Raw genomic sequence first — 20,594 nt, forward strand, 5'->3', positions numbered from 1 at the left:
CAGTAGGTTAACATTAAGCCAATGTGCCAGACCACAACACTTTGTGAAGCAGGTTTTAGCTAATAACATCACCGTTGTGCTTCAGTATTCACCTTATTCTCCAGACCTGGCTCCCTGAGATATCTCTCTCTTTCGAAAAATCAAGTCTGTGCTCAAAGGAATCTATCTTTTATCACTAGATGTGAAAGCAAAAACAATGGAGATCCTGAATAGCCTTTCAGAAAATGGTCTGCTGAATTGCTTTGAAAGTTGGCAGCATCATATGCAGCTGTGTGTTGACTCAGCAGGGAACTATTTTGAAGGTGGTCATAGTTGATTTGCTTAATTTGTTAAAAAGAGTTACAGGCACAGTCTTTTTTTTGTGTGTCAGACACGGTATAGCATTTACATCCTTCCTACATGTATAAAATAGGTGGCTTTTACGCACTGTTTTGATTTACTATAACAAGAGAGCTTGGTGTGAGAGTTCGTGTCCTTTCCCTGCTCCAGGCAGTTTGCCACTTTACCGTCTGATCTGTTCCTGCTCCAGCCGCAGTTCCCGTATCACCTCTTCAAACCGGTGTTTCTCTGCTTCCAGGACCTGGTTCAGACGCTCGAGCTCCTGGACAAAAATAGTAGACAGGAATGTACTCTGCTGACACACTTAACAGTCAGGAAAGGCTTCCCTGTTAACTGGGACATTTAGCCTGCTGTATTGTAGAGCCACAGGGTGTTCAATCCACCACACTTTTGTCCAGGGGCAATTAGAAGGGATTAAAGATTGATTGAAGATTTCCAGACATCCAGAAGTCCCAGTCAGGTTACCAGGCACCTGGAAATCCCAGACATGCTCCTAGCATAGATCAGCTCTACTGCACATACACAGAAGGCTCAGAGCTCCCTAAGAAAGCTGAACTCAACATGCACATACCATCTCCAGGCACCCACATGCACAGGCACAGAAAGTTCAGACCGGAATGCAACAGCCCCAACACTACTATGTCTGATGTGTGATATTTCTACTGACTCTACTTTCCATCCCCACTGAGACAGGAAAACATGAACTGCAGTTACAGCTTTGCACGGTTTAATCAGCCTGTCTGTATCTGCGCTAATAAACCATGCTTAAAGAGCACCAAATACCACAAGTTATCCTCAAGCAGTGAAACGGTCTCTTCCCTTAGTCTAGAGGAAGCAGCTGTACTGACACGTACTGTGGATGGAGGAAGACAAAGTACAGTGAGGACCCCTGCCCAGTCAGGTCTCCTTGCAGCCTTAGCTGCTAGGCAGGTCACAAAACAGCACTTAAGCCAGATAAACTCATAAGACTCTTGCTACCTGGTGCAGCTACATGGTTCAAGCTGCTTTCCCAGTTACTGCAAAGCCTTCAGGCTCAGAGCAGGTCAGATGGCCACAGCTCTGTGAGGTATTCCTTCATCAGCACCAAACTCCTTCAAACTACCCTGGGCCCTGCTCTTTGTGGGCAATGGAGATACCGTGCATGGCTTTGTAAGAGCAGATGTTTGTTTCAGAGTCTTTAGACCAGGGCATTTCCCTCCCTATGGCTGTGTCTTGTGTAGCAGGCTACCTTACCAAAAAGGGATATCTTCCTACAAAAGCAGGAGTAGCTTAGCCCTAAAGGATTGTCCAAGTCATCTTTGGACTTTAGCTCTGCAGAAGGGTACTCAGGAAAAAAATAGGCCTGAAAAGCCTAGGTCAGCATTGACATTTTTTGCTAAAGACAGATCACAGTCATTTTAAATTAACTGGAAAAAAGAGCATGCAGTGGTTTGCAAGACTGTAATGTGGTGGTCTACATCCATGCAAGGCTTTCCGACCCTACCATGTAACAGGATAAGCCATCTGCAAAGCTATCTTGCAATTACTTTATGATGGTGCTATAAAAAACAGTATAGGCTTGTTGTAAGCATGAGGATGACCTACTTTTATTATATCACACACGTATAAGTTAGGAGTAGTTTGGAAAACAATAATAAACTTGATAAATTAACCTATAATAGTCACATCTAAGGGATTGTTCTCTTGAGTTTTCACTAGTACAATATTTATTATTTTTGCCATCTTTAATGTGTCCAAAGAATCAAACCATATTGCTTTTTGCTGCTCTTTCTTTGTCACAACGGTGTCTTTAGAGCAGGGCAATGGTTTTTTTGCTTATTACTGTGGAGACAGATAAGTTGATTGCCACAGTCTTCTTGAATCTGCCAAATAACAAGTTTGTAATTCAAACCAGTGAATATGAATTTAATCTGACCTTCCTCCACGGTCCTCCTGGAGACATACTCACCAACACTGCATGGAAAGTGCCTGGGTGGGAAGGGGAGAAGGAATACACTTCCAAGACTCATCTCATGTCATGACTCTTATTCCTCTCTTCATCCAAAGGGCCCAGAGAATGGCCAGAGGCTTCTGGCTCCACAGCCTCCCTCCCTGGACCCTGACAAGCCCTCAAACCAACAACTCCCAGTCATGCCACATTGAAGTTGAAGGAAATAGGCTGGTGATGAATGCTTACCTCTTTTTGCTCCCTCTGCAGACACAACTCTTCTGTTTCCTCCATTAGCTTATCTGCAAACACACACACACATACAAAGGCCAAATGCAGTGAAAAGCAATTTATATCCTGAGGAGATTTATGAGCATGGAACACTGACTGAAGCTTGAAAATGCAGCGTTCCTTATTGTTTTCTGCGTATTTGTCTGTGAGGCTCCAAAGGCTGAGACAACACTAATGGGATGTTCTGTAATTTCCCTTCTGTCAAATATCTTAAACTAAACAAACATATTGCTGTGCACTCCTTCTAAGGTTTCCTCTCAGTGTTCTGAAAGAGCACTAATAAACTAACCTTTGCAATCCTGTAGCTGAGTCAGGAAAATATTCTTATCTCTGCTTCATACAGGAGGAAGCAAAGTCAGAGAAAGGATAAGTGGTCACACTGGGTTGCACTCCACGTGGCAGCAGTCAGTTCTCCTGCAGCTCAGTGCTCCGTCCCCACCCACTTAGCATATGGGCATCACTGCCAGCTCCCTATTGTCACCTGGAGATGTCCCAAGCAAGCCCAGAAATCCATTCTCTAACTTAGCCACAAAAGTTTTAGCTATTAAGAATAGTTCCCCTCAACATCAGTTGCCCTTTTCTACTGAGAGGGACACTTGCCCACCAAAGACTCTGCTCTGATCCTTACACTGTGATCTCTGTTGTGTTATTCTCTAACCTTAAACAGAGGCTCTATCTTAGGCAGCTTTTAATCACTCTTACAGGAAACTGGACAGAAATGCATCCCTCAGTTAAGCCTAGGAATTAGCTTTCGGCTCTGCCCACCAGTTGCTGTGTGCGCAGGAGTAAATTCACTGTAGCACTTTACGATTAAGTCTTCCTTGGATCAGGCAAGGAGGATGCTACTGGTTTGCATTTTACTGGGAACCTAAACAGACAACTACTGCTGGCAGAATTACTATTGCAAGGAGGAATGCAGGCTTCTACCTCCAGTCCACAGCAGGGCTTGTGGTGCCAGAGCAATAGTGTCATGTTAGTAAAGCTCTGCTGATCACCACTGCTACCTTTCCTTCCCTTCCCACTCTCATCCTCTTTCTCCTTGTCAAGACCCGGCACAGCTGCAGAAGCTCTCCTACCTTCTGTTTTCTGCCCTTCCTGGGAGATGCAAGCTGAGGGCTTGATGGGTTTCTGCAAAGTCCCTGTCTAAGAGAAAAACCTGTATCCCAGCTGGGTGGGGGGCAGGTGTAAGGTAATTCCAGGGGTATTCAGGGAATTCCCCAGAGCAACGTTTGCTTCCTCCAGAAAGCCTTGACCTGATTCCAGAAGCAGTGCTTGACATCAAAGCTTAACTACAGGATGGACACGGATCATTGAAGGTAAGCCTAATGAGGCAGGAGCCTCAGCAGTTATATAGGAATAAATAGAAAATTGCTGTCAAAGAAAAGTAACCAACAGTGACAACTGACCAGCTCTGAATGTTCTTGTCACGGACCGAAGAACTCAGTGAAGTTTATATTTTATATTCCAAGTATCTCCTGTTTGCCGCAGAATGTGTATTCCTTTTCTTGCCCTTCACCTTTACTTTTATTGTACCGTGGCCATCTTTAGTCTCTTAGACTCTTTAATCTGCTCTGCTGGTTGCAAAATGACATTTAGACAAAACTTTCCTTTTTCCGATTTTCCTCCTGTCTCTTCAGGTCCTCCTCACGGCACTCCCCATTGTTCTTTTGTCAGGTGTGGAATGAGTCCCACCTGACTATCTTGCACATGAACCCATCCATCAGACTACCATGTGTGAATCTATCTGTCATCCATGTGTGAATGCTCTTGGATGGCCATGGTGAACATGCTTTGACCTTGAATTATGATCAGTTAGATGTGAGACCACATACTGAGATCATCCCTGACCAGCATGAGTGCAGAAATACAAAAGGTTCTTCAGGATTCCTCCAGTGGCTTGATGATTAGGAGTAGATACCATGAGCTCCTGCTCAAGGCATCACCAGCCTGACGCACCCAAAGCTCCTGCTTGTTTAAAGTGGGTAACTGTCCAGAGTAGTCACTGGGCTCACACATGTGACCAGCAGCCCCCAGGTCAGAAAGTCTCTTAGACGCTGGGGAATGATGTAACTTAGGAGGTGTCTGGGTTAAAACCACTACTTTCCCTCGGCTCTTGCTATAGGAAATGTAGGGAAGAAACAGCTGGACCTCCCAAGGCAGTCAGGGCATTCAAGGCACTGCTGTTCAGAAACTGGATTCTGAGTAGGGGGTTGGTCTAGACAACTTCCAGAACTCTTCCAACTTTAGTTATTCTATATTTGGACCAACTGCTCTCTCCATTGCCTACAGAGAGAGCAATGATAAATTAGCCACTGCTTCTAGACATCTCAAACAAGGCCACGTAAATGCTCCTACATCCAGTATGAACAGTGTGAGCAAATACAAACAAAACTGAGTAAGACCAAAGAAATACAGCTAGAGGAGGAAAAATCGTGCACAAAAAACTGATTAGCCTCAGAAATACCAGTATTGCGTGATTCAGGGAGACAAAGGTGTTGGCTGTTTGCCTGGTAAGCAGCTGAAATGAGCACATCCAAACTACTTGGGGGCAGCACAAGTTTGTACAGTCCAGCCACCAGGAAGAACTGCAGGACAGAACCATGCTGGTGAAAGCATGTTCTTCCTTTCATGCTCTGCACAGATGTCTAGACCCTACCTTAACATTTTCACATTTTGACTCCCTTCAAAACCTGAATTTCAGCTGCTGCCTACTCAAAACCTTCATTCAACAGAAGTCAACAGCAAAAGCCTGTGGCTGCTTAGCTTGATCACCCTGACAACTTCAGAAAAGCAAAGTGGCTGTTTTGAGGTTTATGGCTTTTGGAAGTAAGAGTTTCCTACCTAAATACTCCTGTTTTTCCTTGGCCAGCTGCAGTCCTTGGGCTTCAAGGCTCTCAATCATGGCTTCTCCTAGCTGGGCATTCTTCCAGGTCCTAGAGAGAGCAGACACAAAGCAGGCAATGTAAAAGAGCTAAGGGTCCCGCAGAGAGAGGCAGGGGACTCAGCCTATCAATCTACTAAGGAATTCAAACACACACTCTCATCTGTTGGGGCAATGATTCTCTAAATCTCTTCTCCACAAATTAATTAGAGAAAATTTTACCTTTTTTTTTTTTCCTTTCTTTTTTAATACAGGATCTTCATGTCAACACTGCACAGCTATTCAAATGATTTTTCTAGTATTTTGGAGATCTCTGCACTGAACTTAGTCTTAAGGGCTCTCTAGACCAACCCAGCACATGCACAGCTTCCAACTGCAACAGGATGTTCCTGGAACCCATGAAATGGATCCCAACAGACCGTATAACCATATTTTAGCTTTTAACTTAACTAACTTCCCATCTGCTAGTGACATTGTCTTCTGCAGCCTTTCTAATATTTTGCTGCTATAGCCACTCTTCCCTTTCACACATTAACCATTTATTTACTCTTGCCCTCAGCCTTCGATCTTCAGCCTTTCTGATATACATCATCCATCCCAGAATCAATCATTTCCTCCTCTGCTAAACTTGTAAGCCAGTTCAGATTTGGTGTCTGTCCCTACACTGTGAGTTAAATGTCTCTCCCTACAAAAACAACAAAGAATCAGAGAAAAAAAACAGGCAAGATGCTGGCAAGTGGGGAGAGTCAAAGGAAGCAGGCATATTCAGAGTACCTTGTGTTATTGCAGGACCAGTGGCCAGAGGGTCTCAAGATCTCTTGAATACACTATGAAACTAAGCTGCAAAACAGGCCTGTGGAGCAGATGCCCATTACTGATTGAGTTGGACAGGGTAGGCTTTAATATAGATATTAAATACCAAAGACAAGGACACGCAAGTCAAAAACAGAACCAGAAATTAATTTTGCTGCTCACTTCTATACATGTTCCACTAGAAAAAAATATCTACACAGATAAAATATATAAAATGCATACATAAAATTCTCTCCAATCTATTTATATAGAGGCACATACAGGAACAGCAATTGCTTCCCAGAAATTTTGACATCTTTGCTAAACCCTAAGGGAGCTTATTAATACTAGGTACCTGTAAAGCTTTCCTGTAGCAGGCATTTTTGTGAGCCATTTGAAAATGTAGCTTTTCAGAAAGTGTTAAGTTGGCAACCTCTTATAAAACGTCTTCAAGGCAACTTGTACTTTGTCTCTTACAAAAGCCAGACAAACACATTAAACACACACCACCCCAGGGACCAGGCGGCTCACAGCTCCAGCAATCCAAGCACTGCCTGTGCTTTTCACAGACTGCTGGGTTTCTTTTCAGCTAATGAGCATCTAGGACATTTCTAAAGTGCAGAGGAAATTACAACACTAATTAAAAAGGTGATGTTTTGCCCACAGGTAGACATCTTCATTTTCAGTGAGAATGTGTGAGTGTGAATGTGTTTTTCCACTAACATTCTCTGGTACAGGATGAAACTGATCCCAAAGAAACTTATAACAAACAGCTCAAGGTGGAGAAGGGGGGGAAGTGCATGTGTGACATGACAGAATTTATTATATGATTACTTTGAGAGTCTCAAAACGGCTGTAGCATTTAAGGTGCCTGTTTATTCACTTTTTCACTGCTCCCTCCCTTTCCCAGCCTAATAAGACATTTCCCTGTCTGTAACTCAAAGGTTACTACACCCACTGCTTTATAACTTAGAAGATTCTCCCATATCACTGTGTAGCATTTAAGCTTTTATTCTTTTTATCTGCTGGAACCAGTGCCAGTGTGTAACCGCAGCAGTGGGGAGGTAGAGGCTATCACTTCAGCTGAGGGGTGAGCAAGCAATTTTCTTGTATTTTGTACCTCTTACCAAGTGAGTTTCCATCAGAAAAAAACAGATTGCTTAAAGTGCTGGAAAGCACGGGGTCAGGAAGGCTCTCGGAACAAGTAGAAAGGGCCCTTAAAATATACTTCTGGGGAAAAAACCTCTCAAAGTTGTATAGCATCTCTATTTGCTATACAGTTCAAACCTCATTCATTCCAATCCTTTTGCGGCTCTGGGAACACCTCTCTAGCTTTGCCTGCATTTTGTGTTCCTCGGGAGCATCCACAACCAGTTGTTGGAGACGCTTGGCACATCATGATCCACAGGACATATGTACCATGTTACCTGGGATTTTTTTTCCCCCATTGCCCACCAACTTCACTTTGAACAAGTGCAAGCAATGCTGCTGTGGGCACAGAGAATGTACATGCACCCCTTTTCTCCACTAGCTGCAGTAAAAGCCTCTCTGGGTGGGAAGAGAAGCTGTGTGGAAGTCAGGGCTTTGTGCCTTTCTGAAAAGCTTTCAAGATCTGGCAAGTTTAAGTCCAAACCACAAGACATTAGAAGGGTGGCGGGACTGTCATCTCCCCTCCACATTGAATAAGTGGTTTTCTTATCAGATCAGGAGCCTTGAAAAGGAGCGGAGAGCTAAAGGTATCCCTGAGCACACTCTGATGGTGGAAGTAATAAGCAGTTATGCAGGCTCACAAACACACATACACCACCCAGCCCTACAGGTAAAGAGACAGTAGACAAAATTGAACCAAAGGAGAGAGGATAGAAGACGCTTCCCCTCCTGGGTTCACTCTTTCCCCTATTTAACAAAATCTCAGTCTATGGAGCTGAGGTTTGGTTGAGGCTTTTTTTTTTCTCTTTAGTTGGTTTAAAATAATGAGGGAGTCTCTAGGATGAGTATAACAAAGAGATGAACTGTAAGTGCTCCAGTGCCATCGGCAGTACAATCTGTGCCTAGGCACAGCAGGGTACTAAAACAGGTTACCTAGAAGATTTCAGCTGTGTCCATTTAGGCTTCCTATTCATTGCAGATCAATATGCGGGCCCATTCTGTGCCTTTTGGCTGCTGCTTAACTCCCAACCTGACCCTGCTAACATAAATCACATAAGCTGTGCTTTCCCTAACATGCAGGCTATCATCAGCAAGGATTAGGCCAGCAGTGGAGCTGCATCACTCTCCTTTCTTGGAGCAAGAGACAGAATAGAAGCAGAGAGGAGAAGGAAGGGTATGTCTCAGGCAGATTTTCAGCTAGGTGCAGGTAGACTGCTGTATGATAACAGCCACCATTTATCTCCTGTTTTACACACTAGTGCTCAAATATTGGAGCAAGGAGTAGAGTAAAGGCTGGCTCTGTGAAATAAGCAGCTGCACAGGGCTTCTTTGTGAAAACCCCTCCTGAGCTGTGGCAGCCATGCTCCTTCCTTCCCAGGCACACCCAAAAGATTAATTTGGCCCACAAATTATTGCCCTTGGCAATAATTGAGTTTAACATTGGTGAAGGTAAGTGCAGACCTGTGGTGTCAAAGAAAAAACTCCAAATTACTCAAGGACTAAATCTGGGTCCCTCCTTCTCTGCTCTGTATGAGCAAGCCTGCTCGTACAGCAATCAAACTCACTCTTGCAGGTGGGCTGGAAATGCTTTGCTAACACCTCCTCGCCTGGGACTTAGCCTGCTTCTGCATCGCGCAATTAAACTATATTGAGAGGCCAAATGCTCCTGCTGGGGCCTGAGGGCCCTAGAATCTGGGCAGAAAGGACACACGCAATTGCTTCAGGGCTCTTACTGACATCTTGACATGATCAGCACTGCTCAGGAGAGCAGGGACAGGCTGGTGACGTCCCTGCTCAACAGCAGGGTGTATGGTTGCATGGACAGCTGCTCACTAGCTTTGTGCCTTGCCTGTTCTGCTCTTACCTTACCCTAAATTTGTATATCTGCAGCAGGGAGGTTTCCTGACTCCCACCTCTATCAGAACTGTGGACCTTGCTTCCCACACAAAATGGACCCCGACAGCTCCTGCTCAATCCCAGGTCCCACCTCCCTGAGGCAGGAGAAAGGAACAGCAGTTGCCACTTGGTATATACCAGCATTTGACAGATGACAGCCTGGGGTTGTTAGGAACTGCACACCAATGTGAGAAGGTTTGTGTCTGTTTTAGAGCATTCTTGTTTAGGGAAAGGAGGAGTCCGAGAGGCAAGTGAAGGTCTCGCTAGTCTTAGGGAGCTTGTCTGTCTCTCCATAGTGCTTCTAGTCAGGCTTCTTCCTCTTTATCCTTTACACATCTGCAGAGCAGATCAAAGATAATAAGAAATAGAAAGAAGCTTACACTTTTCCAGACTCCTGTAGCATCTCCAGCCACTGAGCCTGCTCAAACTCTGATTCGGCTGCTAGAACAATGTTACCCTAGAAGAGGGAAGTAGAGAAGAAAAAAAACAGGATTAGAGAGGCTGGTGCTTTACATGCTCCTGTGCACTCAGGGTATGAATTGGACACAGCTAGCACAACTGTGGCAGGGGGGCAGCCCACAACAGGCTTCCACCTCTGCAACTAGCATCATGTGGGAGCAAATCTGATCCAGGCCTACCATACGTTGGCAAGAGATGCACATGGCAAGTGGTCATAGTAGGAATAAAAGACAGGGCTGCTGAATATGTTTTCTGGTCTGCTAGTATCATAAGACCTGCTGTTAGAAAGAGCAAGTTTCCTCATTGGTTATCAAAGCAGAAGCATGAGCAAAACCTTGAGGGGACTCTCTAAGGTTAGTCTGCCCAGAGAGGGTAGGCATACCGTGGTGGGGTGGGAAAGACCGCCAACGCAGCTCTGCTCGTCAACAATAAAATGTTTTGTGGTGTTTGGGGTTTTTTTGAGAAGAAAAGAAACCTACTTACATGGAAGTCTTCATGAGAGATCTTTATGGCATAAGGCATGTTGGGCTCTTCTCTGGGCTCCACAATGCAGCCTCCCAGGGGGATGACACCCTGGGGATAAACCACAGCACTCCAATCAGTCAGCAAAATCAACTACAACTATTAAGTAACCAGCAGCTGAACTTCCAGACTTGGTCAGTTGTGGGACCCTGCCCTGCCTTAGCTGTCCCAGGAGGGGCCATACACGCAGTTCCTGAAAAGTAGAGGGACTCTCACCACCACCAAGAGACCTCCAAGTGGTTACCTCAAGGAGATGGCTCTCCTGAATCTGGCTTGGAAGGAAGGCTGCCAGCTACAACATGGAAGTAGGAGCACTTTTGTCAAAGAGGAGATGATCTAACAGGGGCAGACATTACAGATTCAGTGTGGTACCGTGAAAGAGATTGTGCATCCATTACACAAACCACCAAGAGGTTAACACCCGACGTGTGCTGCGTGGGGGCAGGTGGGTGGCCTGGTGCTCCTAACCAAGACCAGTGAAATCATCATCCTTGGAAGCACATATGCTTCATCAGCCTTCAGTGACTACAGAGGTTAAGAGCAAACTCAGAGTTCCCTGTGAGAGCTCCAGGCAGCAGAGCTACAGAGGCCACTTCTCGGGGGTGAGGGCACATACTTTAGCAGGGGCTGGCTGGGACTGCTTGCAAGTGCAAGTACAGGTTAGAAACAAATGGCAGCCAAAGCTGTTAGCCCCACCACTGGCTTTGCCAACAGAATTCTCATAGCCACAAGATTAGTTGGTCAGGAGTTTATGAAAACAATAGAATACATCATCTACTACCAAGTAAAAAAAAAGAAAAAAAAAAAAAATCGAAGTCACGTATGTGCTGAATCCCTAAGGAGCATGAAGAGGTACTGCTGTGATTCTTGCTTTTTTGAGGCTTCCCTGGATGTGTGAGATGTTCGTGACTTAGTTTCTCTTCACTTGCTCGGCCTGTGGAGGGGGGAAAGTTATAGACAGAGTAACCCCCTCTCCCACATAGACACTGCTCACCTTGGGGTGGATATTGAAGTATTTATTGCTTTCAAAATTCTTCTTCTCACTCTCAGCATAGTAGAGCAGGAAGCTTTCCTTAATGATGAAGAACCTTTAAGACAGAGAAAGGAAATAAATTCTGCTACAATAGAGGTCATGGTTCACAGCACAAGAAAATCTCCACCTAACTTCTGCTCAGAAAGCAGCTTTAGAATTTACTATTCCCTTCTAAGCCTAAGGTGAAGTCCCTTACTTCTGCTCATAGCCAAGAGCTAATGCTTGACATTAAGTACCAAGTTCAAGTGTTTAGTGCTTGCAGTTTACCATAGCATACACACTATTGTGGAAAGCAAACCGTGGCACCATTTACTCACAGGAAAATGGGACAGCAGTCTGTGTCCAAGACAGGAGCACAGCCAAAGCCTTTTGGCATCTTGACCTGTGTGCACTCTATCTAGTCCATGTGTTGGATTCAACCTATTGGAAGAACTTCTCCTTTTTCTGTTTTTTAAGGGTCTCTCTTACATGGGGCTAGAGCAACCAGAAGCTTATTCTTGCAATATACTCCCTGCCACACTCTCTCTTCCCATCACAGCAAAAGCTAGAGAGGAAGTGTTTCCACTGTAACAGAGTCCTGTGGCAGGGGAGGTCACAGGCTAGCATCCCCAAGTGACTCTCAAGGCAAAAGACTGGCCATAAGAGCAGTTAGGAGCAGAAATAAATTGAAAAGATATTTTTATGCAGAGGTCCTAGCAAAATCTCCTGTCATTTACCTTGGTAAATATAAAGGAAATCAGATTTTTTTTTTCTCATATGCATCATACGAAAATGTGCCTTGCTCTGCTCAGTCAGCCTTAGGTATGCTCTGACGAACACTGTACAGTAGCCATGAAATATCACAGCTTCTGTAAACCAGGCCTTTAATTTACTTGAATATGCCCTCAAAATTGTCATTGAAGGAATGCCAGTTTTAGCATATTTGGATGTTTAAAATGCCCCATAGAAAGAGTCCTTCTTAGAAAAATGAGGTTGCATTTACCCTGCAGGCAGTGGTACAGGGGAGAGATATCTGACTTAACTTAAATTTGGTCTAAATCTGCAGCACTCAAAGGCTGAGAAGCAGCTGAAAATATGCAGACTAGTTTAGCAGGAAGGTTTCAAAAGAGTAATTGACAAAGAAAATGTGTTGTAGTGTTTTGTACATATTTTCCAATACGAGAAAAGAGGGATTTAGATAAAGTGAAATGCAATAAGCTGAAAATGAATAAAGAATGCCTTTTTACACTGCACGAAACACTGCTGTGTAAATCATTTTCACGTCATCCTGAGGACAAGAGCTTGTGAGGCATATGGAAAGGATAAGGCATTTCTATGAATAGTGAGAATATCCCTGGGAAACCTTCCTGCTTCTGGGTGGAAAGCCCTCTCTGAGAGGGATCAGAAAAAGACTTTCTCCATGCACCACTTTCCAGTTGCGTAACCTGGGGATTCCTGCAACAGCCACTAAAGATGGGCTATGGACCTAGAGGTTTGATCCACAAGAGCAATTCTAATGCCTCCATGTGCCCACCCCGGCCCAGAAGCAGAGACCTGTCAGATGGAGCCAAGCACTGCCACCAGTATAGATGAGCACTGTACTTGGTAGCAGTTTAGCTCCTAAAGCTAAAGAAAGAAGCTGGCAGAGAATTATCATTGTACTTACAATATTTTATAATTAATAATTATCACACTCAGAAGAAAGCTTTACACTTCCATTAGGTCCTATCTCTTGCTCTACTACCGTGGCCCCAGCAACATAGATGAAATTGCCAAATGCTGGAGAAATGTGAGCCTCAGGCTCACAGAAGGACTGGAAACAGAGGACAGAGCTGAATTTCTGAATGTCTGCAGCACACTCAAGATTTGGACCTACTTCATGCCTGCTCCAAAATGTCATTGAACATCTGCATATTTACATCTGGAAATCTTCAGAACGTACCAAGTCCAGCAGCAATTCATGTTCCCCAAAGTTTTGCTTCTTGCCTTCTAGCTATACCCATTTTTGTTGATATCAGAGGTGGAGAGAAACAGACAGCTTGCTGTCCCAGCAGGACACTGTCTTCTTCCTTGATACTCCAGGAACATCGTGGCTGACTGCCTAATCTCATTTCTTGCATCTGTCCACACTGTGGCAAAATTTCCCTAGTTAGAACAGCATGACTCAGTGCAAAAATCACTCTTCCGCACTGAGCTCATTTAAGTAGAGGATCAAAAAGATCCTGATTCACAGTGCAGCCTGTCCAGCAAGTTATCTGAGCAGGAACAATTACTATCTATCTTCCACTGAGGGGACCATCTCACTTTCACCCCAGGCTCAAGTCGCAGTGCACCTCCCAGAGGGGCTGCAGTGATGTCCCCTCAGCTGGGAAAGCAATGCACAATCCCACCTGTGGCAGCCACCCATACTCTCTCTATATTACTGTAATATGGGCCTAAGATGGACAGGGAGATGGGCTGTCTGTGGGCACAAGTTGCTTTCCTTGAATAGGAACTTCCATCCTAAATCTCTTTCCAGCATCACAGATCAGGGATAATAATGGTTTCCTCGTAAGGTAATGCAGGGATGGGAAGGAGCAGATGGAGAAGGCAAAGGCCTGAACCATTCACACAACTTTGAGACCCTGGTAAACAAAGCCAATTTAGCAGATGTATTAGGCACATCTGTGGGTCACATTCCTGATAGAGTGGATTCACTGAGGTCCCACCTGTGTGAAACAAGGATTGTTATTTTCTGGTACATCTTCATTAATGGCAAAGCCAGCCATGACTTCTGCAAGGAGGTGCAGAGCTGATCCTGGCCAAGGCAGAGCAGATAGAGCTTGGTCCTCATTCCTCCTTTCACATCCTATCTGCGAGCAGTACCCTTCTGCCTTCCTCTTTCGCTTTTCCTCCTACCTCTTGTCATTAACTTTATGAACAAGCCTTCTTATGAGCAGCTACATCTTCACTATGTGTCCCTAATGCCTAGTTCAACAAGGACTTTATTTTTTAGAGCAATATATTACTCCATCTGTACAATACAGAAATAGTATCTTTAAAAGGCAAACAGATCCCACCTTGTCAATGGACTGTGCTTGGTTCAGTGGGTCAGAGTGAACCAGATACTATGGGCACAAACATGAAACTGAGGAATAAAAAAGAACACACGAAATGGAAGAAGTCTATTCATCACTTTCAACAGTCTCCTTATTCTGAACATCCTCAGGAAACATTTGCAAGACAGGTAGGCATGTGTGATTTTTAATCTAAGTGTTAACCCCCAGATAAAGCCAGCATTTAGTTTGTTACGTACTTTTTGTCTGCTCAGCACTCCTGATAGTCTCCATAACATAGATTGTGCTCCAGTGGAAAGCAGAACCAAAACAAACCCAAGAACAAAACATAGCACAGATCTCCGATAGCTGATGTGCCTTTGTCAGTGTAATGAACTTTTAGATCTCTGACCTCACAAGGATCTAAAGAGAAAATCTGTGGGGATTTGAAATGAAAATACAGAAGATAGGAGTTTAAGAAAATAACAACAAAATGTTTTGGCAAATAATGAAGGAAAAACATTGAAAATTGCTTAGCTGATGGATGTAACATATTTATGTTCTATTCCCTCATCTATCCTTACCTGGAAGGTAACACCTAAACAACTAAGATCACCACTTTAACTTTGGCTTTCAGGACAAAGTCTCCATACAATGATGCAAGGATAATTGATAGAGCACAATAGAAAGAGGGATGAAGTGAAGGAGGAGAGGAGAAAGAGCTACAAGACTCAAGAACAAGATGAAGACTGAAGCAGCAGCCAAGTAAGTGGGAAGAGGAAGGTTAAAGATGACCAAGGGCAAATGGGGAGGGACAGTCAATTAGGACAGATACAAAGAGACACTGAACATGTCTGAATTAGGCACAGGTGTGCCAGTAAGAGAACAGGGCGTGCTGGAAAAACAGGGGAAGATTTTTGAATAAAAACAAGAAAACGGAAAAGAAGAAACTAAAAAAACAGAGCAGCATTCAAAAAGCCTGGAGGGCAGCAGCAAAGGTGACAAGACCTAGTAAAGCCATGCGCACTTTATGTATAGCACAAATAATACAAGAGCCATTCAGCATGGTCAAATTCTTTGGGTCACCCATCCCCTGTCATTAGATCCTCCACTAAGAAACCAGAGTGTAATTCAACTGCAATAGGAGAACAGTAACAATCCGAGCGACTTGGATGTAAAACCAGAGATTTGATCTGCCAGGATTAAACACAACAGCTCTATACTGGACAATTAGAGATTCCTGACTTCTAGGGGCAACTGCTTTCTTTGTATCAAAGACGACCAAAAGATTAATTAGGCAATGTTTGTAAAAGTTTTTGAAGTAATAATGGCCATGTTAAGTATTTACATTATAAAACTCCAGCAGTCTTGCTGGTCCCTCCTTCCAATGGCGGTTTTCTGGGCACCAGTCCATGACCGCAGGCAGCAAATCCCAGTTATGAGACCAGCCTAAATCTCTCTCCCTGGGGACAGCTCAGGAAAACAACAGGCAAAAGATCTTTATCAGCCTGTCAGTCAGAGACCGCAGTACCTGTCCCTTACTCTTCCTCTCCTGGCAGCCCCAGGCTTTCCTGCCTTGCAGCTAGAGAGGCACCCACGCAGGGAGCTGGAAGAGGTGGATGCTTCCCAGCAGCTACTGGACAAGTGGGAATTTTGCAAGGACAAGAGAGAAACACAGAGTCTTCTGGATCCACAGCCCCACTGCCTTGGCAGCTCTTGCTACCCACGCTGCATGCAGGCATGTATGCTGCTCCCCAGCAGGAACTATGGAGGGTGATTTCTAGGTGGTTTTTTTTTTTTAGAGCAGAAACCAGTCCTAAAGAATTATCCTTTCCATCTGTCCTGCATCCACACCCAGTTGGTACCCACACTGCTGGACAAAAAGGTTATGTGTAGGCTTTGCAGTGTCACAGCCGGGGCTGGTCCAAGAGTACATAAAAATTCTGTCTTAACTGTGCTCCCTCCTTACAGCAGCAACCTGACATGTCTGATGGATTTACTCAGAAGTATGAGCATATTTTGTGTTTTGTTCTCTACTTTTCTCAGCTCATCATGTTCCACCTTACTTTCTGACTCCGGCTGACCACCAAGACGATGCCCTCCTAGAAATGTACCCCTCGGCCCCAAAGTCTCACAACTGAATAGCAACAATCAGCTCAGAGCCTGACATTTCTATGTGGACCTGCGATGATTCAGTAGACATGTGTCCCCTCCTGCCTGCAAAGCTATATTCATGCCACATCCAGGGGAGGCATGTACCTTGTGTGCTTCATCCCAGACTCCATATCAGGCTGATGTCTTTACCAGTACAACTTTTCTAGTAGGAAAGAGGCCAAGTCACTTGCTGTTAATTGGAAGGAAGAATGGGGTACATCTTGGTAGGAACAGGAGGATCACAAGACAAAGGCTGGGAATACAGCTTTCTAAAGCCACCCTAGCAGTGACCCAAGCTTAGACTGGACAAACACACAAGTAAACTCAGAAGATGGTTGTGTCTCTCTTTTGGAAGGTTATTACTTTACAAGGAAAGAAAATCACAGTAGCCAAGGAATAGAACTTCCTGTCTTGGAGAGACAGGAGCTAGGATGCTGTTAATGACATTTCAAAATAAAGCTGTGAAAGGCAGCATGCTCAGCTTGTGCCCTGGCCGATAAACACAGTTACGTTGGTCCAATGGCAGAAGCACCCAGCCCACACTCAGTCAGTACCTGAGCCACCGTACAAATGCTTAGGCTGCAGGACACAGCATTGCATGGGAGAGGGAAAGGACTCAAAGTGCTCCAAACAATTGCCTCAGGTCAAGTCTTGCCCTCCTCACAGGTGCCATCAGATGCCCGCTCTGACTAAAATAAGCCTCTGCTCTCCCTCCCTGCTGTTTGCATAACCTCTACTACTTCAAAATCCCCAGACCTGAGATTTCAATTTCCAAACACTGGACACCATGCCTTGATTTTTTCCCTTGATCCATTATCCAGTCAGCCCCCATCCTCCCCTTAAACATTTGTTTTCTTCTCAGTGTTTCCAGCAGCACTTTTGCTAAGTGAATGGGATCAAGCCAGTAAGTGCCGTGCATCTCTGAACAGCTACACAGGCCCATCTGCATAGATGATGGCCTGATGCGATTGATCTTCCTGTTATATGCTGGTTTATCTCCCAGAATTTAGAAAGACTTTCCTTGGGACAGGGAGTAATACTATTGTCCAGTGCAAAATTACTTTACAGCGAAGATACTGCCTGTAAATACCAATTGTATAAAAGGTAGTAATCTGAGATTTCAGGACAAAATTATACTTTGCTTAGAGATTAGATCCTCCAGTGAATCTAGTAACAGTGATTATTCTCTTAAATTCTGTGGGAAACATCCCTCCTCCTTTTCATAAAATAAGGCACTTGGCCATTTGCATCTTGCTGGGTGTGGGGGAAGATGGGGGTGGGGGGCAGGGGAGTGGAGATGAATTGCTCTATATCCCCTCCATGACTGACTTATAACAACATGCCAGATTTTTTTACTTTAGAGCAAATCTCTCCCATGAGAGAAAAAAAAATCTTATAGTTCTTCCTGTTCAAGTCTTTTTACTTTGTAAGCCCCTTCCTCCCAAAGCCTACAGATTCCCCCTGTTCATCTCCCTCTGATCCATTTCTAGTCCTCTAGGATCCTCAGCTGCCATGCTTGCAGCTAACCTTCCACATCACCCCTGCCCCACGTTCACCTCCCCATCTCTTCCCACCTGCTATCACTAAAATATTTACCACTTGCTGAAGATGACTTCTAGGAATAGAACAACACTAAATAAATAATGACAGCAAGAAAAGAGCAGAGAGGCCATTTGCCTGCAAGAAATTTTGATTAGAAATAAGAAAGCCTTTTAAGAATGTCTCATCCATGGCAGATTACTTTCCCCTCACTCTTCTCTCCGCTTCTTTTCTGTAACACAGTCACGTTAGTTTCCAGACATAATTAATTTAAATATCAGTGTTTGGGAGCTGAGTAGAGAGCACCAGCATAAATTTCCTCATAGGTGAAAAAAGGCCACAATCTTCAGGGAAGTGGGGGAGAAGTAGTACAGAATAAAACCTGCACACAGATCAGAGATGGCCACAAACACAAAATTGCTTCCCAAGCAACATTTAACTATTTTTTCAAGCCATACTATCTTCACAGGTTTAGACTGGACTGCACTGCGGTTACTACATGGAGCAAAACTGGGAAAGCCGGGTTTAGAAATGGGTGTGTTGCATGTACTCTGGACTGTAGAAAAAAGGTACCCACAAGACGTAAGTACCAAACGCAGCCAACAGACATTGCTTATGTGCAGATTGATTTATTCTTCCAAAAAGCATTGAGGCACACTGTGCTATAAAGGCTATAAAACCTGCCTTTCAGCTCCAGAGGTAGCTCAGGCTTCCTGTGCTGCCTTTTATTAATGACTCATATGTGCCTTTCTCCAGTGGAAAGGTGAGAAAGGGAAGAAAACATTACTTTGCTTTTCTGGCAGACTTTTTCATCTGGTGATATCAAACGACTAAAGAGAGGTAAGTACTGCTACCCTTCTTTGATACATCATGGCAACAAATCCTGGAAACAAAACATATCTCCAGCAGTGGCAGGGTGAAAATGCAAGTTCCTCAGCAGCTAGTCTTCTAACCGAATTATTTGCCAATGACGTCTATCAGCAGTGACATTAATCTGCCACCCAGGAACGCTGAAAGGCTTAACCCATTGGATCACATACCCCCAGTGAGCAATGAGAAAGAGCTGTACCACGTTTCTGTGAGTACCCATCCATAAACAGTCGTGTCTCATCACTTGACAACCAGCAGGAAACTCTCCTGTGAGACTCGGTGATTTGCATAAGGAAACTACACCAACTTTAAGCCTCAAACTGACCTATCACTTGTGGTATAGGATGTATTTCTATCCTTGGTAAAAGATTATAGCAAACATTTTTCAGTTCCAAAATTCTTGGCTGCTAATACCCAACCCACAGCAGTTCACAGGTCCCTGGCACCAGCTAGGAGAGAGTTCAGAGCCACCTTCTCTCCAGGGAAGAGTCTTCATTTGCTGTTCCCTGCGTGCATCACTGCCTGGCAGCGCAACAGTATAGATGATGGTTCACAAACCCCTGTAGAACATCTGCCCACACACACAGTCCCAGGTGCAATTTCAGCTCAGCCTGGCCATCTGGCACCTGGAGGGCTCAAAGTGCGTTATCAAATGCTAATGAACAAAGTCAAGCAGTTCAGGGATAAAATGTAAGAGCTGACTCTTCCTCTCTCATGAAACAATTGCAAGGTGATTATCCCAAGTAGGCAGCTGGTCCCTGTTCCCACCCTAAACTACATGTAGCACAGAGCCTGGGCAGATAAAGAAGGCAGCACGATGGACTGCCGTGTGTGTAAGGCAGACTCAGAACAGCAGGGAAACTATGCCCAGAGTTTCACTCCCTGTCTCTGCTGAGCTAGCGGCACTTGATTGCTACACACTCAGGCTCTAACTCACCCCAGTACCCTTCGGCTTCGGACTTCACCTAAGCATCCATCAGCAACTATGTCTTACCTCCTGGACCATTTGGCTGACTGCCTCCCAAAGGGTCTCTTCCATAGCACGCCATACAGCTGTACTTTGGTGTTGATGTCCAGAGCATCTGAATCTGCCTGCTCCATGGATGGAGAAGGGGATACGGAATTGGATTTTGAAGTGAACATTATAGATGGATCTGGTTCTAACTCTCCCCCTCCACGCCACAGCTCAGAGAATCCGATTAAATGCAATGAACCAGAAGGACATAACCAGCCACTCCAAGCGGCAGACAGAGCGACTGTGCTATGTTTGAATCAATAAGTTGACTGCTCAGCACTCAGTCAATAATTCTCCCCCTGATGCACCGATGATGAGAGTTTCCTCATTGCGTATTACTTCCTGATGCATTACAGACAGCATGCATCCCAGCACAAGGAAAAAAAAACAGCAGAGCCAGAGATCAGGAACAGAGAGAGGCAGAAGAGCTCATCAGAGAGAAATCTCCCAGCAACAACATAAGCCAAAATACCTCTGCATCAGAGATAGTTTAGGTGGTTATTTCACTTGACATTGCAGCATCCCAGGCAGAAAACAGGACAAGACGGATGTTTCACTATCAGGCATCTCTTACTATGATGCATACCTCTGAAATCTTGCACTTGGAGACAGGTTCTTCTCATTTGCCCTGAGGAAGAGGGGAGAAGGGTGGGTGGGAGCCAGCAAGTTCAATCAGATTCCTTCTGCCATCAGAAGGCTTTTGCTGTGCCAGC

The 20,594-nt window shown here is 44.6% G+C and overlaps 1 protein-coding gene across 1 annotated transcript in view; it reads right to left on the minus strand.

Moving 5' to 3' along the window:
- The window catches only part of PLEKHD1 (pleckstrin homology and coiled-coil domain containing D1), a 28,003-nt gene extending 7,409 nt beyond the window's left edge, over nt 1-20,594 (minus strand). Inside the window, exons 1-7 of the mRNA XM_069858270.1 lie at nt 19,861-20,594; nt 11,251-11,344; nt 10,218-10,307; nt 9,656-9,732; nt 5,399-5,490; nt 2,516-2,568; nt 507-601 (exon numbers count right to left, since the gene is read on the minus strand). Coding sequence (XP_069714371.1) covers nt 507-601; nt 2,516-2,568; nt 5,399-5,490; nt 9,656-9,732; nt 10,218-10,307; nt 11,251-11,344; nt 19,861-20,009 — 650 coding nt within the window. The 5' untranslated portion in view covers nt 20,010-20,594. The remainder of the gene's footprint in view (nt 1-506; nt 602-2,515; nt 2,569-5,398; nt 5,491-9,655; nt 9,733-10,217; nt 10,308-11,250; nt 11,345-19,860) is intronic.

Source organism: Phaenicophaeus curvirostris, chromosome 5 (genome assembly GCF_032191515.1).
Source record: "Phaenicophaeus curvirostris isolate KB17595 chromosome 5, BPBGC_Pcur_1.0, whole genome shotgun sequence".
Lineage (NCBI taxonomy): Eukaryota > Metazoa > Chordata > Aves > Cuculiformes > Cuculidae > Phaenicophaeus > Phaenicophaeus curvirostris.